Below are 20,387 nucleotides of genomic sequence, written 5' to 3' on the forward strand. Positions count from 1 at the left end.
TCTCGCCTTCCACCGGGCGTGTCACCGAAACTGCCGGCGGAGGAGGCGCGCATGCGCGCCGAGGGGCGGAGCCGCTGGGCGAAGAACCGGAAACTCGGAGACAAAGTTCCGAGCTCCGCCCCTCGCGTCGCTGCCCCGCCGTCTGGCCCCCGCGGACCCGCGACCCGCCACCCGCTTCCGACCCGTCTGCTCGGCTCTCGCGTGCACCATGTCTGGTTCCTCCAGCGTCACCGCGATGAAGAAAGTGGTTCAGCAGCTCCGGCTGGAGGCTGGGCTCAACCGCGTGAAGGTGAGAGGGGGGGCGGGCGGCCGAGGGGGAGGGGAAGGCGGACGTGGCGGTGGGAGCGCCGCCGAGCTGGCCGGGGCGGGCGGGCGGGCGGAGGGCGCGCTCCGGGCGCCGTAGGCGACGCGGGCGTTGCGAGCGTTAGAGACTTGGCGGCGGGAGTGGGCGCTGGGGTTGGGGGTCAGGTTAGCGCGCCCTTCCGCCCTCAGAGGTTCCGCATTCTGACCCTCCCTCTTCCCTCTCCCCCCCGCACCTCCTCTCCCCCCCCCCACACCTCCTCTCCCCCCTCCCCCCCCTTCCCCCCCCTCCCCCCCCCTTCCCCCCCCTCCGGGCGCGGTGACTCCGCCGGCCGGGCCCGCGGCGGCTGCTCCGCGCGGCCCTCTCCCAGCCCCTCCGCCTCTCGGCGTCCCGCGGGGCTTTATCCGATTGTTGATTGAGAACCGGTGTCTTTTTTGTTTTGGTGTCAGACCTTTCCAAACCCACTCCCTTTAGCAGAAAGATTCTTAACCTCCAGCTCCTCTCGTCCACCCAACTTGAGGACGAATTCTTACAGAACTTGAACTGAATCTTTCCAAACATCAGGACTTTTTTTTTTTTTTAACGCCGCGGGACAACATTGTTAAAAATCGGGACGTCTGGTCACCTTATAGTGACTATGTGTTTGTTTTTGAATGGTCCGCGAGGTGTAGGGTTACCACCGGTGCCCTGTATAACCAGTCTCGCGCCAGGCGAGCATTTCGTACCTATTTGGCACAGTTGGCGGCGATCTGACCTCGGGGCTATCTCCAGGTCCGCGTGCCTGTGGAAAGTGATTAGGGTGGACCAGTCTTAACCTATTTTGGCATTTGTTTAGCATTGACCTTGTCTTCGGCTGTTTTATTTTGGGGCGGGGGGGGGGCGGACGGGGGGACGGAGGGGGCTTTTGTATGTGTTGCTGTGTTACAACCTGACATTCAAGTGCTGTTCCAAGTTCCTCCAGATTTATAAAATCCCAAATGGATTGGCTTCTTTCTGGTACAGATCATCTTACATGTGAAAGATGTCATTAAAAGAAGAAACGAGAGTAGAATAAGGAATCATTCACTTTGTCCAAAGCAGCAGCCATTTTCCAAGACGATTTGATTCTGTATTCATCGGGGTAGTCTCTGCTTCTCCCCGAGATGTTTTGTGGAGTAAGATGGTCTCCCACCTGCCTTTTTCCTTAAGTAGAAATGTCAGGAACCTAACTTAGTTGTGTTCGCCTCAGGAGGGAAGGGGAATTCCCATCAGTCTTGGTGTGGGATTCCCCTCCCTGACCTGTAAGTGCTGTGGACTCCGTTGCTGTTTGGAATTCATTTCTCTAATCTCCAGATTCTTAACCTTACCCAGTGGTATTTGTGGACAGTCAGGTGTGCCCTTATTATATACATTGGAATGTCCCGGGAAAGAAAAAAAAAATACCGATTGAAAGTTGTGTTAAGTACTGGTACTTAAGCCCGAGTCTCCAAAGAAAATGATATGAAGTCCTCAGACTAAAGAACTCCGAGGGCTTTATTATGAAAAACTTGGCTGCTTCAATAACTCCCTAGCATAATGCCTGCATCCTATACTTAATTCTTTAGGAGGCTTCTGGTCCAAATCATTAAAGCCACCTCCAAGTGACTTGGTTTTAGACTTCTCAATCTGTCTGATGGTAGGGCTAGACAGAAGGAGGGTGGCATTCCAACCTTGAGACTTTATTTTTTGGGTGGGGGTTATTTATTTATTTATTTTTATTAAATTTTTATTAAATCTGCCAACCTTGAGACTTTAAATGAGCTTTTCTTTAGATGCAAAATGTGGTCAGTTTGATTTCATTTTGTGCATCTTTTTTATCCATGCCTATGCTAGATGCTTTCTTTTTACCAGTGATGTTTTTAAGCTAGCACAAGTGTACTGTTTAAACCTTTGTTTGAATACAGTTGATAGAAATTGTCACAAATGCTTGAGAAATTCTCCCGTATGTAGGGTGACCATACACTTGATTACCAACCCAGGACGGACGCCTTTGGGAGTGAAAGAGGGCACTAGTAATTATGCCAGGATTATGGGATTTCAGTCTCCTGGTTGGTGATTATTACAGTGCCACAGCGGCTAGCAGCTTGTGAGTTCTTTAGAACTTTTGCCTGTTTTCCCCACTCCTTGGAATTCTCACTGATCAGTTTCACACTGGTGATCATTTGGCTGGATTTGGGGGCATTGAATTCTGTTTAAATGTCACCTCCTCAGAGACACCTTTCTGAATGTCACAATCTAACAAACCGCTCTTTTTTCCTTTAGAGCACCTTATCTCTCTTTTTCTCTGAACTGTCAGCTCCATAACTGCAGGGACCTGGTTGCTTTTATGTATTCTCAATGTCTAGAAGTATATTTGGCACATATTGGTGCTTGAGAAGTTTGTGAAAGGGAGTTAAGTTGGAGCTTATTACACCTTAGGCAAAAAATTAACAGATACTTTACTGTATTTTTGTTGCTAGTAGATAAGAATGAAGTCAAGTTACAAGACTGAAAAATAATAACACTAGCTCTATACCTACCTCCTTTTTGGAGGGAGCAGAGTGGTCATTTATCAAAGTACTTGGTACTAGGTATTTTAAAACTACTATTTTACACAGTTGCTAAATAAACCTATGGAACTCATTACCCTAGCCAGTGTTTCCCAAAGTGTGGTACGCGTACCCCCAGGGGTACGGGAAGAGTTTGGTGGGGGTACACGTTGCACCGGAGTTTGGTGGGGATATGCACTGCACTGTGTTTAGCTGCGCCTAATTCTATGTTCTCATGAGTATGAGGGGTAATCAGCCTTACGAAAATTATAGAAGGCGTACACATATGTCAAAAGTTTGGGAAACACTGCGCCTAGACTGTTGTATAAGCCAAACATACAAATAGATTCTGAGAGTGGAGTTTAGATTCGGCTCAGGATGATGGGTCATTTTTTTCAAGTTAATGTACTTTTATTGTACTTTTATCAGGTAGAACAATATTCTGCAGGCTTTCTTGGTATAGAGAGCATCTGTGATGTTCCTGACCTCCTTTTCAAAGGCCAAATACCCCAGCTGGACTGGACTTGGACTATTGCACTCACCCTCCTTGAGAATAGTTAAAACTGAGAATAAATTATTATCTTTCACATCTTCCTAAACTTCAGTTCAAGACTTAGGATATTTTATTCATTTGGGGCATATTTTATTCATTTGGGACATCTTTTAGTGATCCATATTCTACACCTGAACCATTCAGTTCATTGTTTTTGTATCCTGCATCACCTTACCAAATTATGTACAGATAGTAGATGTTTAAATGATATATCTTATAAACAAAGTAAAATGTAAAGCCATACAATTTCTTTAAGTCCTATTTGGGTGGCATTGTATATACATGAAAATTACTAAATCATATTTAAGGCCCTAGCCAGTTTGGCTCAGTGGATAGAGCATGGGGTCTGTGGACTGAAGGGTTCCAGGTTTGATTATGGTCAAGGCATGTACCTCTTTTGAAGGCTTGTTCCCGGGCCTGGATGGGGCACATGCGGAAGGTAACCAGTTGATGTTTCTCTCTCACATATTTATCTCTCTCTCCCCCTCCTTTCCACTTTCTCTAAAAATCAGTGGCTATTTTTCCTTGGGTGAGGATTAACAACATCAGTAAAATGACTTTTAAGGCAAAGACAGTTTCTTACAGGAAAGCTGCTCAGTGAAGTTGTTAAAATTAAGTGAAGTTTGCTATCAGCTTTTCAGTCACCTGACACTGAGCAGAAAGCTGTCACTGTCCAGTTTTGTAACATTAAACAGCTGGTGATACGTGATACCAAAACAATGAATTGAATGGCTTAGATTTAGAGCTTTATGTTCATTTACAGTACTAGCTTTTCCCAGTAATACTGCTTTCAAGGTGAAGTAATAGTTTGCTAGGATTTCAATGCTTTTTGTGTAAACTCTTACCATGTGTACTGCTTTGGGTACTGCTTTTTAATAAAAAGATACTGCTTCTCCTCAAGGTTGCACTTGAGTAACCTGCTTATTAATAAACTAGCAAGATGTGCTATACTTTACAGATAAATGTAATTGTTTGTACTAAATCATTTGATAATGCTTCTAATAAGCAAAATGAAACAAACTAGTCTTATTTACTTCCCTGCTTTAAGAGCTCAGTATGTGACTGATAACCTCCAATTATTATATATCTTTTGAGTTAAGAGAAATGTTTATTGCAGGTATTTTGAAAGATTTGAGCAAACTTTTTCTGAAAACATTCTTAATCACCTCCCACTTTGTACCTACAGGTTTCCCAGGCAGCTGCAGATTTGAAACAATTCTGTCTGCAGAATGCTCAACATGACCCCCTGTTGACTGGAGTATCTTCAAGTACCAATCCCTTCAGACCCCAGAAAGTTTGTTCCTTTTTGTAGTAAAATGAATTTTGAAGGTAAGTTTCCTTAGAGTAAAACAACAAAACGGCACAAAGCTGGAATAACCAGTTAAGTCTTTTTGTTTGCTTCTATGCACTTAAGTTTGGCATTGCAAGTTTCTAGTCTTTTTTTGTGAGGAAAGTGAGGGCTGGTGAAATTTCCTGATTTAGTAATCATGAAGACTAATTGTTTCTATTTTACCCATAAAAAAGGGTTAAATAGATGATTTAATAACCATACAAGAGGATATAGGAGAGTTACTAGAAAAATCACAATATCATGCCCTGTTACTTTTTATAGCATTGGCCTAAGGGTGTCCCAAACACTCGTCTAATTTTTGGGTATGTAGCAAATATTTAGTTTTTAAACTTTATACAATGTTTATGAGGATGACTTTTAAAGTACTACCAATTGATTTGGATTGATTCTGGTGCTTTTACTCTAAAGGAATTCAGTTATAGGGCAACATAGCAAAGAATTGGGAGTTGTGAATGCAAGAGAAAATGAGACAATTGAATAAGCTAATTTTAATCTGTGCCATCCAGACCAAATGTCAATGTGTGCAAAACCATGTTAGTCAAAAAGAGATGTGACCAAAATATGTTGTAGTTACATTTTAAATATAACCCAAGGGTGCTAGTGCTTTAGTCAGGGTGTGTACTCACTAGTATTGACCCATGAGGAGCAACCTTAAATTAATAGTGCTTACACACACACCCACACACACACACACACACACACCCACACACACACCCCTCTGTATGGCACACGCCCTTTACAAACAGTCTAACTCCTCAAAGTCCAGGAAGCTGCTTCCCAAAATACCATGTTACATAGCTGCTTCCCAAAATACCATGTTACATTAGTTGTGCCCTCCCTAATTAAGCTTTGTAGATTTGGGAGTATCCAGGAAGTCTGTATAAGTATAACATGTTTCCAGTAAATACAGTGATTGGTTAAGATTTTTGGAAACACCAGGGTTGGGGGGAGATGTTAAGGGGGGAAGCTTGGGAAAAGCACCTTTGAGTGATAGTTTTCCATACTGAAGTAAGTCTTTTCACCAGTCTAGCTCCTATTAAGCAGTACCTTGCTTCTCTGACAATATTAATTCTTCATGGCAGTTTTTGCAATTACATATTTTTATGGTTTATTTAAAGATCCTTTTTAAATTTCTGTTCTTATTCACTTACAACAAGTCTTATTTTCATATGTTATAAAGTACTGTTAAGAAGGCTGGCTCTTAACTGGCAGTTATTAGCCTACATTTCACAGGAATCTACAGACAAGTGTTTAAATATGGCTGGGATAATAACCCAGGTTTCAAAGTAAGATAATGGTTATTAATCCTGGCAGTATAATGAAACAGCCTTGTGGGTATTATGATTTGAAACATTTTTGGCTAGGAAAAATGATGTGAAAACATTTCTTGTCAAATTTGATATACCTATAAATCACTTGGTTAAAATGAAAATTCTATTTTAGTGGGTCTGGAGTGAGGTCCTACAATCTCTGTGTTTTTTTTTTTTTACAAGCTTCTGGGTTATACTAGTACTACTGCCAGTGGTCTTAGGCCCACAGTAAGTGACATGAGTACAGAGAATTCACAATTGAAACTTTATACTCATAGCATTTAAAAAAACAACAGCATAGGTAATTTATCAACAGTTGGTCTAAGGAATATACAAATTACCATGGTCAATATACCTAGAAATAATCATTGCTAAGATAGTTCCTTTTAAGAGAGAAAAAAATTATTTGTCCCAATACACCAGAGGTAGTGGGTTCAATCCCCAGCCAGGACATACACAAGAATAAAAACGAATGCATAAATAAATGGGACAACAAATTAATGTTTCTCTTCCCCCTTCTTCCTTTCCAAAATCAATCAAAAAATGAGGATCATGGTATGTAGTTTAAAAATATAAATTTTATTTTATTAAATATTTGTAAATGAGATGTTCAATGGTTGTACTGTAACTTAATTATACCTCATTGAATATTGAAGTTTCCAAATTTGAAGCTACACTGAAGAGAATATGTTGGTATCTACATATTTATATATACTTTACCTCTCTATTTAAGATACATTTCTAGAAGTAAAATTATTCAATAAGGAATGACATTTAAATTTTATTAACTAGTCTTTTTATTAAAATTTGTCATTTCACCTGGAACTTGATCTGAGCCCTTGCCAGCCTATTTGCTATTTTCTGACTATCTTCTTTTTGTAATTAGCACTGATTCAAATGTTAAGTTAAACACTTTGTTTTTTCACCATTGATTGTTTATGCCTTTTGAACATTTTCGCCATGGAATATATCAGATTTCCAAGTATAAAGGTGAACTTGTGTCTGTCCTGAATTAGTTATTTAAAAAAATATATATATATTTTTCCTACCATTCCACATAGATAACATCTTTATTTTTACTACATATAGTTCTTGGTTTATCTCCATGTAGATTAGTCATTTAATTGGCTGTCTAGTATCCATTGTGTATGAACCTTATGCAGTCCTCTTGAGTTTAGGCTTTTTCCAGTTCTTTGCTCTTAAAATATCACTATAAATATATCCATGTACATGTTTCTCTTTGTATATAGGTTTAGTTGGGTAAAGAGAAGTGTGGTTGCAACTTCTGCGTTGGTAGATATTACCAAACTGCTCTCCCCAAAACTTGTTCATTTTAAATTAAGATAGAGTGTATTTTAGCAATGATCTTAGCAAGTTAAAATTTTTTTAAAAATATATTTTATTGATTTTTCTTTTCTTTTTTTTTTTTTTACAGAGAGGAAGGGAAAGAGATAGAGAGCTAGAAACGTTGATGAGAGAGAATCATCGATTAGCTGCCTCTTGCACACCCCCCACCGGGGATGTGCCCGCAACCAATGTACATGCCTTTGACCGGAATCAAACCCGGGACCCTTCAGTCCACAGACCGACGCTTTACCACTGAGCAAACCGGTTTTGGCAGCAAGTTAATTTTTAAGCCTGATTATAAACTGTAAATGATGTATACTTCAGAGTGTTTTTGAAAATTAAGAGAAAGTTACATTTTACACCAGGCATTTCCTGTCCTGTTTTTCTCCAGAAACCCTGTGATGTCTTTTTTTTTTTTTTTTTAAACTAGGCTTAGTTTAATTGAAAGTACTTTATAAACTAACATTCAGATGAATGCTATAAAAATAATACAAAATGCAGTGCTGTTGTTAATCCATTGATTATTCTTTGACACTTTACCCTAACTCACTTTTTTTTCTTCTTCCCATTTTAGGTGTTCCAAACCACTTTTCTTAAACCGGAGAATATTCAAAGAGAGCTAAATCTGAAGCCTGTACAAAAAGCTTATCCTATAACATGTGCCATACTATACAAACTTCTGCTTTTGTCAGTCCTTAACATCTACCTCTCTGAATTTTCATAAATTTCTATTTCACAAGAATGATTATTTTATATACACTGGCAGCAGCATACAAATAAAATACTTAGTATAAAAAGTATTGTCTAATTATTGGTAATACAGTATGTATTAGTTTTGAACACCTAAATTAAATGGAAATTTCCCCATTATCATTATAGGTTGTTTTTAGCATTTGTTCCATCAACTCTTCTCATATAACTTTATGCCTTACATTTGCAAAACTGCTAGAAAAGGTAAGTTGCATACTACTTTTAAGGGTCAGAAGTTTCCAGAGAAAATACTGGATGTAAGAATTCCATTAGAAGATAAAAGAAAAACTTGAGAGCTTCAGAGCTTGAGACAGTTTCTGGAGTACTACAGTGCAGAATAATTATGTATAACGTAGTAAGAAGAAAGGAACCAAAGATTGGCTTCAATAATTTGCAACTTTGCTTTAGGTCCTTGGTAAACCATTTTGCTTAAAAAATTTTAATCCTTCAGAAAGACTTAAGGAAATGTTAAAACATCCCAGACACGTGGTCTCCAATCATTCAGAAAAATGAGTTAAAAACACTGCCAGATCCAAGAGTCTAGTAGAAAACCAGTGGACTGGTTACAATATATCTACCGAGCACTGTATTTTCCTATAGCGCACGTGTACCATGAAAGTGTACATGGTAGAGGGGCGGAGGACTAGAAGGGGTCAATGGGGAAAAGGGACATGTAATACTTTCAGCAATAAATATTTTTTAAAAAGTACATTTTGGAAAGTTAGTGTTTTTTAAATATGTTTTTTATTGATGTTTTTACAGAGAGGAAGGGAGAGGGATAGAGTTGAGAGAATCATCGATCAGCGCCTCCTGCACACACCCCCTACTGGGGATGTGCCTGCAACCAAGGTACATGCCCTTGACTGGAATTAAACCTGAGACCTTTCAGTCTGCAGGCCCACACTCTATCCACTGAGCCAAACCGGTTTTGGCTAGATTGAATCTTGATTCCAACTTAAATTATTCAGTTACTAAAAATAAAAATTTCAGGAAATTAAATTGCAACATAAACCAAAATGACTTTTATTTGTATTTCCTACAGAAACAGTGAGTGGTAATTCGTGGCACTTGGTAATTTGTCCAGACACGAGAGGTTTATGAAATCAGTAAATGCCATTTTGAAGAGTCCTGTTACAAATTTAAGATAGGCCTGTTCTGCAAAATCCAATATTGTTCCTTCAGTATTTTATAAATGGAATTTTCTTCTATTTGTATCCATTTCCCGGGGCTGAAAGTTAGGGGGTAAACAAAGTTAGCACACAATCTGTGGGTAACAATTGCTAAAAACTGTCACTGAAGTATCAGTCTTCAGGTTTAATATAAAAAGTGTTGGAAATTACAGTTCCAATAGATGTGTGTTAAACATACAATTTTAAAGTAAAAATCACACTTAAGTGAAATACTACTTACTAGATAGAAAATAGTTCTCAAGCATGCACCCGAATCAGGGTAACAAGCTGATGAATAGGTTGCTGGGTCTAATTTAGTAAATCTTTGGCCCAATAATTTTTCATCTTAAAAGTTTCCAGGTGATGCTTCTAGTCCTACTTTGCTAACCACTAATATTTAGGATACTTTAAATGAACCAGAATTAATCACCAGACCCAAATACCATATCAGAGAATGGTTCTTATAGCTTATGAGGGAAGACATTCAGAAGTATAACTTGAGATAGAACCCAAAGCTTGGTTAAAATCATCGAAATGGTTTTGAAAGAGTAAGCACATACCTTATGGACCCATTCATATTCACCATATTTAGAATCAAAGGTTCCTTTCTGAAGAGATCTTAATTTCAAGGTAAAACGTGGTCCAAGTTCTTGAATTCCCACTTTCTTTTCACTCCTGAATATGTATCTTCAAAGGTAAAGAAAAAAGTTGAGGAAATTAGTCTGTATTAACCCAACTGTTTCTTTAACGTTTATGATTGTTGAAAAGAATATATTTCTCATCTATAATACCTGTCAAAACACATTAGGAAACAGATTTATCTTGAAAAGGTATTTCATGATTAAAAGTCCAAGGAGTTAAGGTACCTTCCTCACCTGTGAAATCGGAAGAAGATATAATCGCGTTGGTTGTGGAATGTGGCAACCTGCCTTCCAATAAACTGAGGATTATGGGGAAATAGAGATGCAAACATTCGTCCAATAGAATGACCCAGCCGTGTTGTAAAATTATTCAGAATTATTTCAGGTACGTGTTCTGTGGGGTCCTTGCCTTTTCTCTAGAAAAACCATAAGTTTATTAGCAAAACTATATCATTGCAATTTTAAGTTTTATAATTCCCATGACAAATATGAGAAATTTATCTCAATGACAACCACAGATGGCTTACTACACCCATGAAGTAAGATGTATCTAAAAGTATTTTATAAGCTGTAAAGGCACCAAAAAGGAAGTTCTGGGAAAGTTAACATTTCACAGTAATGAAAGCTATTGCCTGTTTGCCATAACTCATTGTGACAGTCTCACAAGAAACCTGCCAGGAGATAAAACTTGCTTGAATCAGGAGAGCAAATGCAATCATTAAAATCAAGCAGCTGTTTAAGTTAGTGTGCTTAAAAGCAAAAACTAGGAGGGGACCAATGCCAATCGAGGAACGCCTAAAACTTACCTTAATTTCTTTACGCAGACGAACACTGCTCATTTTAAAATGAGCAGTTGGTCCATTTGGCAAGTGACTCAGAATTAACCCATCTGTTCACAAAGCTAAGGACATATTGAACTCGAATCTAAATCTTGATTGTTTAAATAATTGATCCTTAAAGGCTCCTAAAATCTGTAACTAGGTGAATAGGTGGGTGTATGCATTCCTCTGGATTAACGGAGATTTTCTTACCAAGCCTCAATCTCAAAACATGTAAATCAACATAAATCTTTCAGAAAAATTGATTAACCTATTGTCCTACCTTTTCTCTTTTCACAATTTGATAAATACCTCATCAGCCCTTCAGGGTGTTTTGAGTTATTCAACTAAAGTATGTGAACCAACTAATGTCCACTATAGCAGGAATGATAAGAGAGGAATGGATTCAAGAGTAACTATAGCACTGTAAATAGAATATAAATTTACCTCCACGTTAGAGGCTTTATAACCCTAAAAATGCACTTTTAGGTTAGGATATGCTGCCAGCTCTGAATTTATCCCACAAAATTAGAGACTCCTAAGTTCTCTTCTTGATAGAAACAAGCTCTTATTCTTGGGATTACTATACCACAAATTAAAGTTATTAATAGCTATTTACTGATTGTCTGCCATGAACAGAGAATTAATAGTGCTCTAAACTACAAATGAAATATAAGATACGTACCTAGCAGGATTAACAGCCCAAGGGCTTTAAAAGTCATGGATGCAGCATATTAAGATTACTACCTACACAATATTCCTGTTACAGCACAACCTGATTCTTTGAAATGCTGAACCTTAAAAGAAGATGAGAATCAGATTGCTTTCAAATATGTGTACATAATATTAGTTTTACAAAGCATACTGTCCTCTTTATAATGGGATCAACACTCCCATTCATCCGGAGTAGAAGATACGGTTATCTTAAATTTCCTCGTATCCCACTAAATCCTACTGTTTACATAAGTTCCTCACTTCTACATCTCTCCCTTACTGTATTCTCTTAGTTGATGTCTTTGAGATTTCCCACCTAGATTATTAAAACAGTAGCCTGGTTGGTCTGACCTCTCCAACAGTTTAAGTACATCTTCTACTACAGACTATAAATCAAGCCTGCATTTAGGCCTTGGTTATAAAACCAAGTAACAACCTATGGGGCTTAGCTATGTCACTATTTGCACCAGTTCCTCGATGCTAAATGAAAAAACAAACTAGATACTTTGATTCTTGACAGCTACAGCTAATTTCAAGCCACTCTCATCAGTCTCATCTACAGAATAAAACATTGGTCTGACACTCAATGTGGTTCCAAGCTATTATTTCTAACCTGTGTCCTCATGGTGTTTCCTGATAGGCAGCGATACAATCTCTTACACACCATACACATTTTTCTTTAACTCATGCTATTTCAAATAGCTTCAATAGTTTACTCATCCAATAATGCCCAATTCAAATGCTACTTCATTTTACATAGTCAAAATTAAGATCTAAATCTCAGTTCTGTTACTGTAGCACTTGTCACTTAATTGAGTTACAGTCATGTAAATTCCTTCTCATCTAATCCATCAGCTCTTGAAAGATCTGTTTCTGATAGATACTAGTGCCTACCACATAGCAGATTATCAGTAAATGTTTGAATTCTTTTCAAAGATTCACCATAGGTTCAACTTCATGATGCACAGTCAAAAGTATTTCTGTATCATTTGCACAATGAAAAAATAAAATCTTATAAGGGGTTAAGAGGTAAGTCATTTCTTGCAAATTAAATCAGGGCTTGAATCTTTTCTGGAACATGCTTACTAAATGTGATTTGTGTCAGAAGCAAACTACAAACTTATTAATTCCTGTACAAAAAGTTTGTTACTGCTAATATCTAATATCAACCATGCAAAATAGAAGCCCTTCCTTAAAAAACAAAGGATACTTGGAGTTTTACGATCTTCATTAATAACAATCAGATCTGTGAAATCTCTTGAGATACACTGTGGAATAATTCTTTTCAGAGCCAGTCCTCTTCTGTAGTAAACATGTGAGTTTGGTATAACTGTGGAAAGCTGTTCACAGAGTCGTACTGTTCTCTGTAAAACAAATAACAAAAATCCTCAAAAATTAAAAGAATAAAAATCTTATGTGATATATATTTATCAGAAAAAGCATAATGATTATTATAAGACGATGTTATAATAGAGACTAACATTAGAACAAGAGTGAAATCTGAACAGTTCCATCTTTTACCAAAGGCTGATCATCCTAAAGCAGTGGTTCTCAACTGGGGGTGATTCTGTTCCACCAGGGAACCTTTGGCAATGTCTGGAAACATTTTTGGTGATTATGACTGCGGGTTGAGGATGGCTGGTACTGCAACTGGATAGAGGCTAAGGATGCAACTAAACATCCTCTCATGAGCAGGACAACCCCCATAACAAAAAATTATACATCCCCAAATGTTAACAATGCAGAGGTTGAAAAACCTTACCCTGAAGAATCAGGCTTAGCAAACCTACACTGTATTAACAATATTACATTTTATTTAGCTTATTCATAGGCATCAGGCAATCTCTAACTCTTCTGAACAGAATTCCTTTAAATATTCAAAGTAATAAAAGAAAATTAGGAATTCAATAACTATACTAATTAATGTATTTCTTACCCCATGAGGTCTATCTGATGTTGTAATGAGAATCTTGGGAGAAGTTTGTCTGTTGAAATAAGAAGCAAATTCATCTGTAGCTTCATCATAAGCAACCTAAGAACAGAAAAACAAAAGTAAATTTTACATCAAATACTCTCCTGGGCCAAAATTTTAATAGTTCTAGAAGGATTCTATGACAGCAACTACCTAGCTAATGGGGTATTTAAAGGCCTAGAAGGGACTTACAGTAACGGCAATATGGAGAAATTGGGGATTTTCTCTTTGTAGAATCCTACATAATAAAGAAGTAATATACAAATTAACCCTCACACCCTCACAAGATGGCTGCATATGACCAAACTGGTAAAGGGGTTAGGGACAACCAAATGATGAACAAGCAGGCTGTGTGGGACAACCAGGCTGGTGGGGGGACCATGAGATGAGGGGTGACCAGGCTGATGGGGAGGGGGGGAGATCAGTTAGGGGAAACCAGGTCAGTGTGTGTAGGGAGGTGCAGTTGGTGGTGACCAGGCTGGCAGGGGGGGCAGTTAGGGGCAATTAGGCTGGCAGGGGGGGCAGTGAGGGGCGATCAGGCTGGTTTGGGGGGGGGGAGGCAGGTAGGGGCGACCAGGCAGGCAGGTGAGCAATTAGGAGCCAGTGATCCAGGATTATGAGAGGGATGTCCTGGATTGGAAAAGGTGCAGGCTGGGCTGTTTATCCTTGAAAAATTGCTACAGTAGTATCAGGAATCTTCCTAGAGCTATTCTTTCCCTCATCAACTTGGTCAGTAAAACAGGAACCTTAGGTTTGATGGTAGGCAAGAACCAGAATTCTTGAATCTAGAGGTGGTGGGCTCAATTTAGGGTATGTCTGTGAAAACCCTAGCTTTGCCAGTCCAAAATTACAGGTCCACCTTAAAAATGGTGTGGGAATTTAAAGAAGCATTACATTTTGCCGAGACCGGTTTGGCTCAATGGATAGAGCGTCGGCTTGGGGACTGAAGGGTCCTGGGTTCGATTCCGGTCAAGGGCATGTACCTTGGTTGTGGGCATATCCCCAGTAGGGGGTGTGCAAGAGGCAGCTGATCGATGTCTCTCTCATGGATGTTTCTAGCTTTCTATCCCTCTCTCTTCCTCTCTGTAAAAAATCAATAAAATATATTTTTAAAAAAATTAAAAAAATAAATAAATAAAGAAGCAATACATTTAAAGGAGAGTTCTGGAAGTGAAAGAGCCATAGAGAGACAGACACAATTTCCACCGATCTGAAGAGACCTGAGTGAGAATCCAGCTACATGATAGGCAAAGGAGACTTGAGAACTGGCTACAACTCTGAAACATTCCTCAACCCAGCACTGCTTAGTTCACAGAAGCTATGTCTGTTTTAGTGGCTCAAGGTGTCTCAGCTTCTGCCCAAATGATTGGCTGACCATTAAGCCACACAAACACAGGGAAATCCCTGAAGAGTCAGTTTAGGGGCAATAAGGCAGGCAGGCAGGCAGGCAGGCAAGTGGTTGGGAGCCAGCAGTCCTGGATTGTGAGAGGGATGTTCCAGAGTGGAGAGAGTATATAGGCTGGGCTGAGAGACAACGTGGTCCAAGGACAACTCCCCTCCCCCCAGGCATGAATTTCATGCATCAGGCCTCTAGTAATAGAATAAAATGCATGAGCTTGGATTTCTCTTTTGCTGAAAATGACATCATTGGGACAATTGGTAACATTTGGATAAGTGTTAGATAATATTGTATATCAATATTAATTGTCTGATTTTCATAACTCTATGCTGTACTTATAAAATACACTTGGTTATTAGGTAAAACATTCTAAAAGTATTTAGGAGCAAGAGGCTTCATGTCTGCCACTTACTCTCAAGCATTTAAGAAAGAATATCAATGAAAGCCAAGTATGGTACAATTTAATATTTAGGAAATCTGGATGAAGGAAATATACACTCTTATTTTTCTTATTAAGTCTGAAATTATGTAACAAATAAGTAAAATGTATGCACATATACAAACTCCTATATATATAAAATTGCAAATTCTACTCCGGTTAGTCCTGAATTTCCTTTACCCTATTTGTTAACTCTAGTAACCTATCATTTGCTAACATATCACAATTTACTTATTTTATTATGTTCACTGTTTGTGTCTCCTCCTGGAATATAAGCTCTGGATGGGCAGAAATTTTGTGTGTATATGTATGAGAGTGTTTGCATTGATTGATCCCAAGTCCCTAAAACAAATCCCAATACATACATAGTAGGAAAAAAATAAAACATGTGGTGGAAGACTGACTGAATGAATGACTATAAGAGGAGACATGTATTGTAAAAGAACTATGATAAAAAGCAGTTTAAAAGCAAACACAACAAAATTTTAAAAATATATACATTATATAAACCTTGATTCTCTGATTATACAACAAAATTTTTAAAGGAAAAATGTGAAAAGTAGATTTTTTTAAAACCAAGAGGTTTTATAAGGACACAAAAATACCATAAAATATTATCCTTAATTATTGAAATGTTTTAACAGGTGCTACAAAATTCTACAGTGAGAAATACTTTATATATTAAGTGATTTATAAAAAAAAAGTATTATACAGAGATTAAATGACAAAAAAAGTAAGACATAATAATTTCTAGAAAATAATTACTGCCTCTTTCTGGGAATTTTACTGGGAAATTTCATTATTAAACAAACTATAGTAAATAAAATAATATGCCAACATTATAGTTGAATCAGTCCATTATATGAATTCAGCCAGTTATTTAAATTAAACTTCAACATATGAAAAGATAATTTATTAAGTGTGGCCATGCAAATTTATTTAATACTTTTAATATTACCTCTTCATCATTAGGGTCTACTGTGGTTTCATCATATACTCGCTGGTTATCAATGGTCTTGGGTATAGGCTTTGGTGGAGCCTAAATAAAAGAAAAAAAGATTAAGGCTTTAGTGAAACCTAAATAAAAAAAAGATTAAATTGCAGAAGCATTTTTACATAAATAATTTTTCATTACAGTTGGGAAGAATAACAGAAATTTATAAACAATCCAAAACACAATCTGTTTCTCATTTCAACCCACTGCTACATCAATCCTAACAACAATATTGAGTAAAAGGCTTTTTAATTCTCTGAACAGAAACACACATGTAACTAAAAGAATTGCCAATATTGAATGAAATAGCTTAAAACCAGACAGAAGTAGCAGGGAGAAAAATAATGGTCAAAATAACTACCCACTAAAAAGAAAAGTTATCAAACAAAATGAAAAAAAAAAAAATAAAATACAAAAGTACATATACATGTAGACAAATCCCAATATTGCAAAAAAGCTATTCAGAAATATATAACAAAAGCTACAAATCTATTTGCTGAACTAGTAATTCTAGAATGGGGATTATGGTAAGGAATAAAAGGGGGGAGCAATTTACACAAAGAAAGATATAGTATCACTATCATTAATAGAAATTAACACCGAATAGATAGGACAAAGGTCCAACAACGTAAATGGAATACCATTAGAATCAGCAATCATGCATACTCAGCTTAGATAAAAAACTGTGTAAATGAAATGGTATGGATCAGGAATACAGAACTGTAAACATACACTAAAATGAATTCAAAGTATATGTTCACTAGCAGAGATAGAAGCATGAGTTGATGACCCATATAAGATTTTATTTTTATTATTCTATGAAGCAAATATTAAATTTTAAATCATTTTGTGATGGAGGCAGTTCTAAGAAGTCATCTTTCAGTATAAAAAAAAACCAGGACGATGATATTTTCAAATGGTGACAAGCAAATTAACTTGCTGTAAATGATTATTGAAAGCTAAAAAGAGACTAATATTGATTGATAGAATTTTGCAGGTCAGAAGAGTCTAATATTGGCAATTTCATGTTATTTAACCTAATAATATTAATAATAATGCATGAAAAGGGAGAATGTTTCAGCCTTTACATTTTCCCCTTCTTCAAAAATACTTATCTTTTCTTATTACCTCATCTTAAGAGATGGGAAGGGGGAAGAGTTGCACATTTTTAAAAATTTGCAAGTATAAAATATAACCTAGAACAAACTATAAATGAAATGAAACCAAATGAAAATAACTTAGCTGTGGAAGTATTTAGTAATTCTTTTTAAAAATTTCAATACAACTATTTCACTTACGATCAATATCACAAAAAATAGCCAAATGCTTCTTGATGCAGTATCTCTGCTCTCTTCTTTGCTATAACCCATCCAGGCATATCATCTTCCTTCCATTCCCCCTTCTCACTCTTCAAGGATTCCTATCATGTGACAGCTCTCAAATCTCAATATCTCCAGCTCTAAATTAGGGGGCTTCCCCATTCCCAAAGTCAAGGAGATGTGTATGGTTCTACTTCTCAAACACATAAAGTAACATAAGCAAGTCAAAATATGCATAACATTTATGGTAACATTTTAAAAACACTCAAAACATCACCATTGTGTTTGGGAACACAAACATACATAGTGAAAGTAATAAAGAAGTGCATGGGAACAGTAAAGAGCGATTTCGTTGAGTGGTTACCTCTGGCGAAAAAGCAATCAAACACATAAGGGACTTGGAACAGTATTTGCTAATGCATTATTTCTTAAGCTGAGTAAAGGGTAAAAAGTAGTTTGCTATATTGTTTTTATACATTTGAAATATTTCATAATAAATTTTAAAAGAAAGTCATTCAACATAAATATCAAGAAGCATTCCTTCTTAAGATAGAAAAACAGATGGCTACAAATTTTCTTTACCTTGTCACCAAGAGCCTCTCTCTCTTTTTTAAGTTTTTTCTTAGTTGCCAACTTTTCCTAAAGGATTTGAGGAAAGAAGAATGAGATCATTAGTTAGATCACAAACACACTGAAACTACAAATTACTAATGCTAAGAATACTTACACTGCGTAATCTTCCTAATTTACAATGTATACTCAAAAATGTATACTTCCTAATTTACAATGTATACTCAAAAAATGTTTGCTGTTTTGTCCTCCCTGCATTTCTAACAAGTTGCATCCTATAGAAAAACATGGTATGCTGGTTGTTTTTCTAGGAAAGTACTAAAAATAAATGGAAATGGGGGATTTGTTTCCAGGTTGCTTCCAATAGAAGTATCATTAGCTATCCATATATTTTATAATCAAAATATGCTTTTAAACTTAAGTATTGGCAAGTTGTTTGTATTGTGAATGTGAATCTTTTGGAGATTTCTGAACAGAATTCTTCACTCACAATAGAAAATATTTCCCCCTTCCCCCCGGCATTTATTAACCCTCAATCTAACAGGTCTCAAAAGTCTTCTAGAATACCCTTCTCCCACACCACAATGATTTATGCTCCTTCTATGTATCCTAATAGCATGTTAGCACTTAAGACTCAGTCCAGGGCTTAAAAAAATCTAATAAGAGGAGGTAGGCATATAAAAAGAATACTATGTGTGTGAGCTTTTATGATGTGCAAGAATAAGCAAACCTTGCTTTCAACTGAAATTTAACCATAAATGAGCACTGTGATCTTAGGTTTTATTTGCTTATCTCCCCATACTTGTTTACCTCACAGAACAATATGAGGATAAAGCTGTATGGAGAGACCTGGAGAAGATGATGCTAATGGAAATAAGCCAGTCAGAGAAAGACAAGTATCAAATGATTTGACTCTTATGTGGAATCTAATGAATAAAATAAACTAATGAACAAAATATATCCAGAGACATAGAAGCATGGAATAGACAGTCCAATCTCAGAGGGAAGCCAGGGGAGGGTGGGTCTGTGGGAAAAAAATCAAAGAACTTGTATGACAATAGGATGGTGAAAGCCTGGATGAGGTGGGGTGAGGAGGGAGGGCTAGAAGAGGTCAGAGTGTGTGTGTGTGCGTGTGGGGGTGATGGAAGGGGACTTCCAACAATAAATATTTAAGAAACAAAAGGAAATGTCCCAAAATAAAAAAGTAATAAAACTACTAGAAACTTTACAAGTACTAATTTCAGTAAGAGTTGCTGCAGTAATCAGAGAAGCATCACTTCTGAATTTATTGCCTACATTAGATTTTAGGTATTAACCAACCGGAGGTGAAGGCGGTCGGGACCCAGCGGAGAGGGAGACTTTTGCCTCCCAGGGCAGGAGGGAGTCATTTTCCCTAGTGGGAGAGCAGAGTTTCTTGCTTTCATTCTCAGCCACGAACCCTAGCAAGGAGCTGGTAAGAAAGGGAAGCCCGGCCGCTCCGGCTAAAAGCAGGACGGGGACCGGAGGGTGGAGGGGGGGGGGGGGGGATCAGAAGACGCCCCGCCCAACCCCCCGGGTCAATCACAGCTGAGGGACCACAGCCTGGGAGACCACGCCCACCCACGCCGCCGCCTCCGGCGCGCAAAGGGCACTGCGCATGCGCCCTGCCGCCTCCGCCCCTCTCCTACCTTCCGCTGCTGCTGCTTCCACCGCGTGAACATTAAGTGTCGCCGCTGTTTGTTCTTAATCTCCGAGATGCTGAAGCCTGGAGGGAAGGCAGTCGCTTTCGGGGCTTGGCCCCCGCTGTCCGTCGCCCCATCCTCAACGACTGCAGCCTCCTGAGGTTCTTCGGCAGCCCTCTTGCGCTTCAGGCCTTTCTTTCGGCTGCCGCCGGCCTTCTCCATGGTGTTTGCTCCTTGGCGTCTGCACGGAAGCGGAAGTAGCGTCCGCCTCCGACCCTCTTAGGTTTTTACTTCCGGGGCGGAAAGGTCTCAAAAATAATAGAATGCCCGGGAGCTTTAAACTTTTAAGAAAGTGTTGAAATTTAGATTTAAGAAAAATGAATGGGGTTGCCAAGCTGTATGGACAGTGGAATAATGAATTCGTGGAATTCTTTATTGAAAGTTTTCTATGTTCAAGCCCTCAAAACATTAAAACACAATCTTTTCGGTAGAGAATTTACATTCTACTACTAGAGAGATTTAAAATGAGCTTA

General features: G+C 38.1%; 2 protein-coding genes and 1 long non-coding RNA gene across 3 annotated transcripts; 1 reads left to right on the top strand and 2 right to left on the bottom strand.

Moving 5' to 3' along the window:
- The first annotated feature begins 67 nt into the window (after positions 1-67).
- Positions 68-8,208, top strand: GNG5 (G protein subunit gamma 5). Its single transcript, XM_036443740.2, has 3 exons — positions 68-289; positions 4,587-4,729; positions 7,983-8,208. The coding sequence occupies exons 1-2, from the start codon at positions 209-211 to the stop codon at positions 4,710-4,712; spliced, it is 207 nt and encodes a 68-aa protein (XP_036299633.1). The 5' UTR covers positions 68-208; the 3' UTR covers positions 4,713-4,729; positions 7,983-8,208.
- LOC118722352 lies at positions 1,348-2,906 on the bottom strand. Its single transcript, XR_004988976.1, has 2 exons — positions 2,063-2,906; positions 1,348-1,989 (listed from the first exon to the last, which is right to left on the bottom strand). It is a non-coding gene; the product is annotated as an uncharacterized LOC118722352 (long non-coding RNA).
- Positions 8,209-9,168: 960 nt separating the features above from the next.
- On the bottom strand, positions 9,169-20,106 carry RPF1 (ribosome production factor 1 homolog). Its single transcript, XM_036443734.2, has 9 exons — positions 19,861-20,106; positions 18,206-18,262; positions 16,269-16,349; positions 13,437-13,532; positions 12,711-12,864; positions 10,775-10,857; positions 10,203-10,384; positions 9,888-10,014; positions 9,169-9,386 (listed from the first exon to the last, which is right to left on the bottom strand). Exons 1-9 carry the CDS (start codon positions 20,074-20,076, stop codon positions 9,345-9,347), a joined length of 1,038 nt encoding a protein of 345 aa, XP_036299627.1. The 5' UTR covers positions 20,077-20,106; the 3' UTR covers positions 9,169-9,344.
- Positions 20,107-20,387: the final 281 nt, after the last annotated feature.

This window comes from Pipistrellus kuhlii, unplaced genomic scaffold, assembly GCF_014108245.1.
Source record: "Pipistrellus kuhlii isolate mPipKuh1 unplaced genomic scaffold, mPipKuh1.p scaffold_m20_p_2, whole genome shotgun sequence".
NCBI lineage: Eukaryota > Metazoa > Chordata > Mammalia > Chiroptera > Vespertilionidae > Pipistrellus > Pipistrellus kuhlii.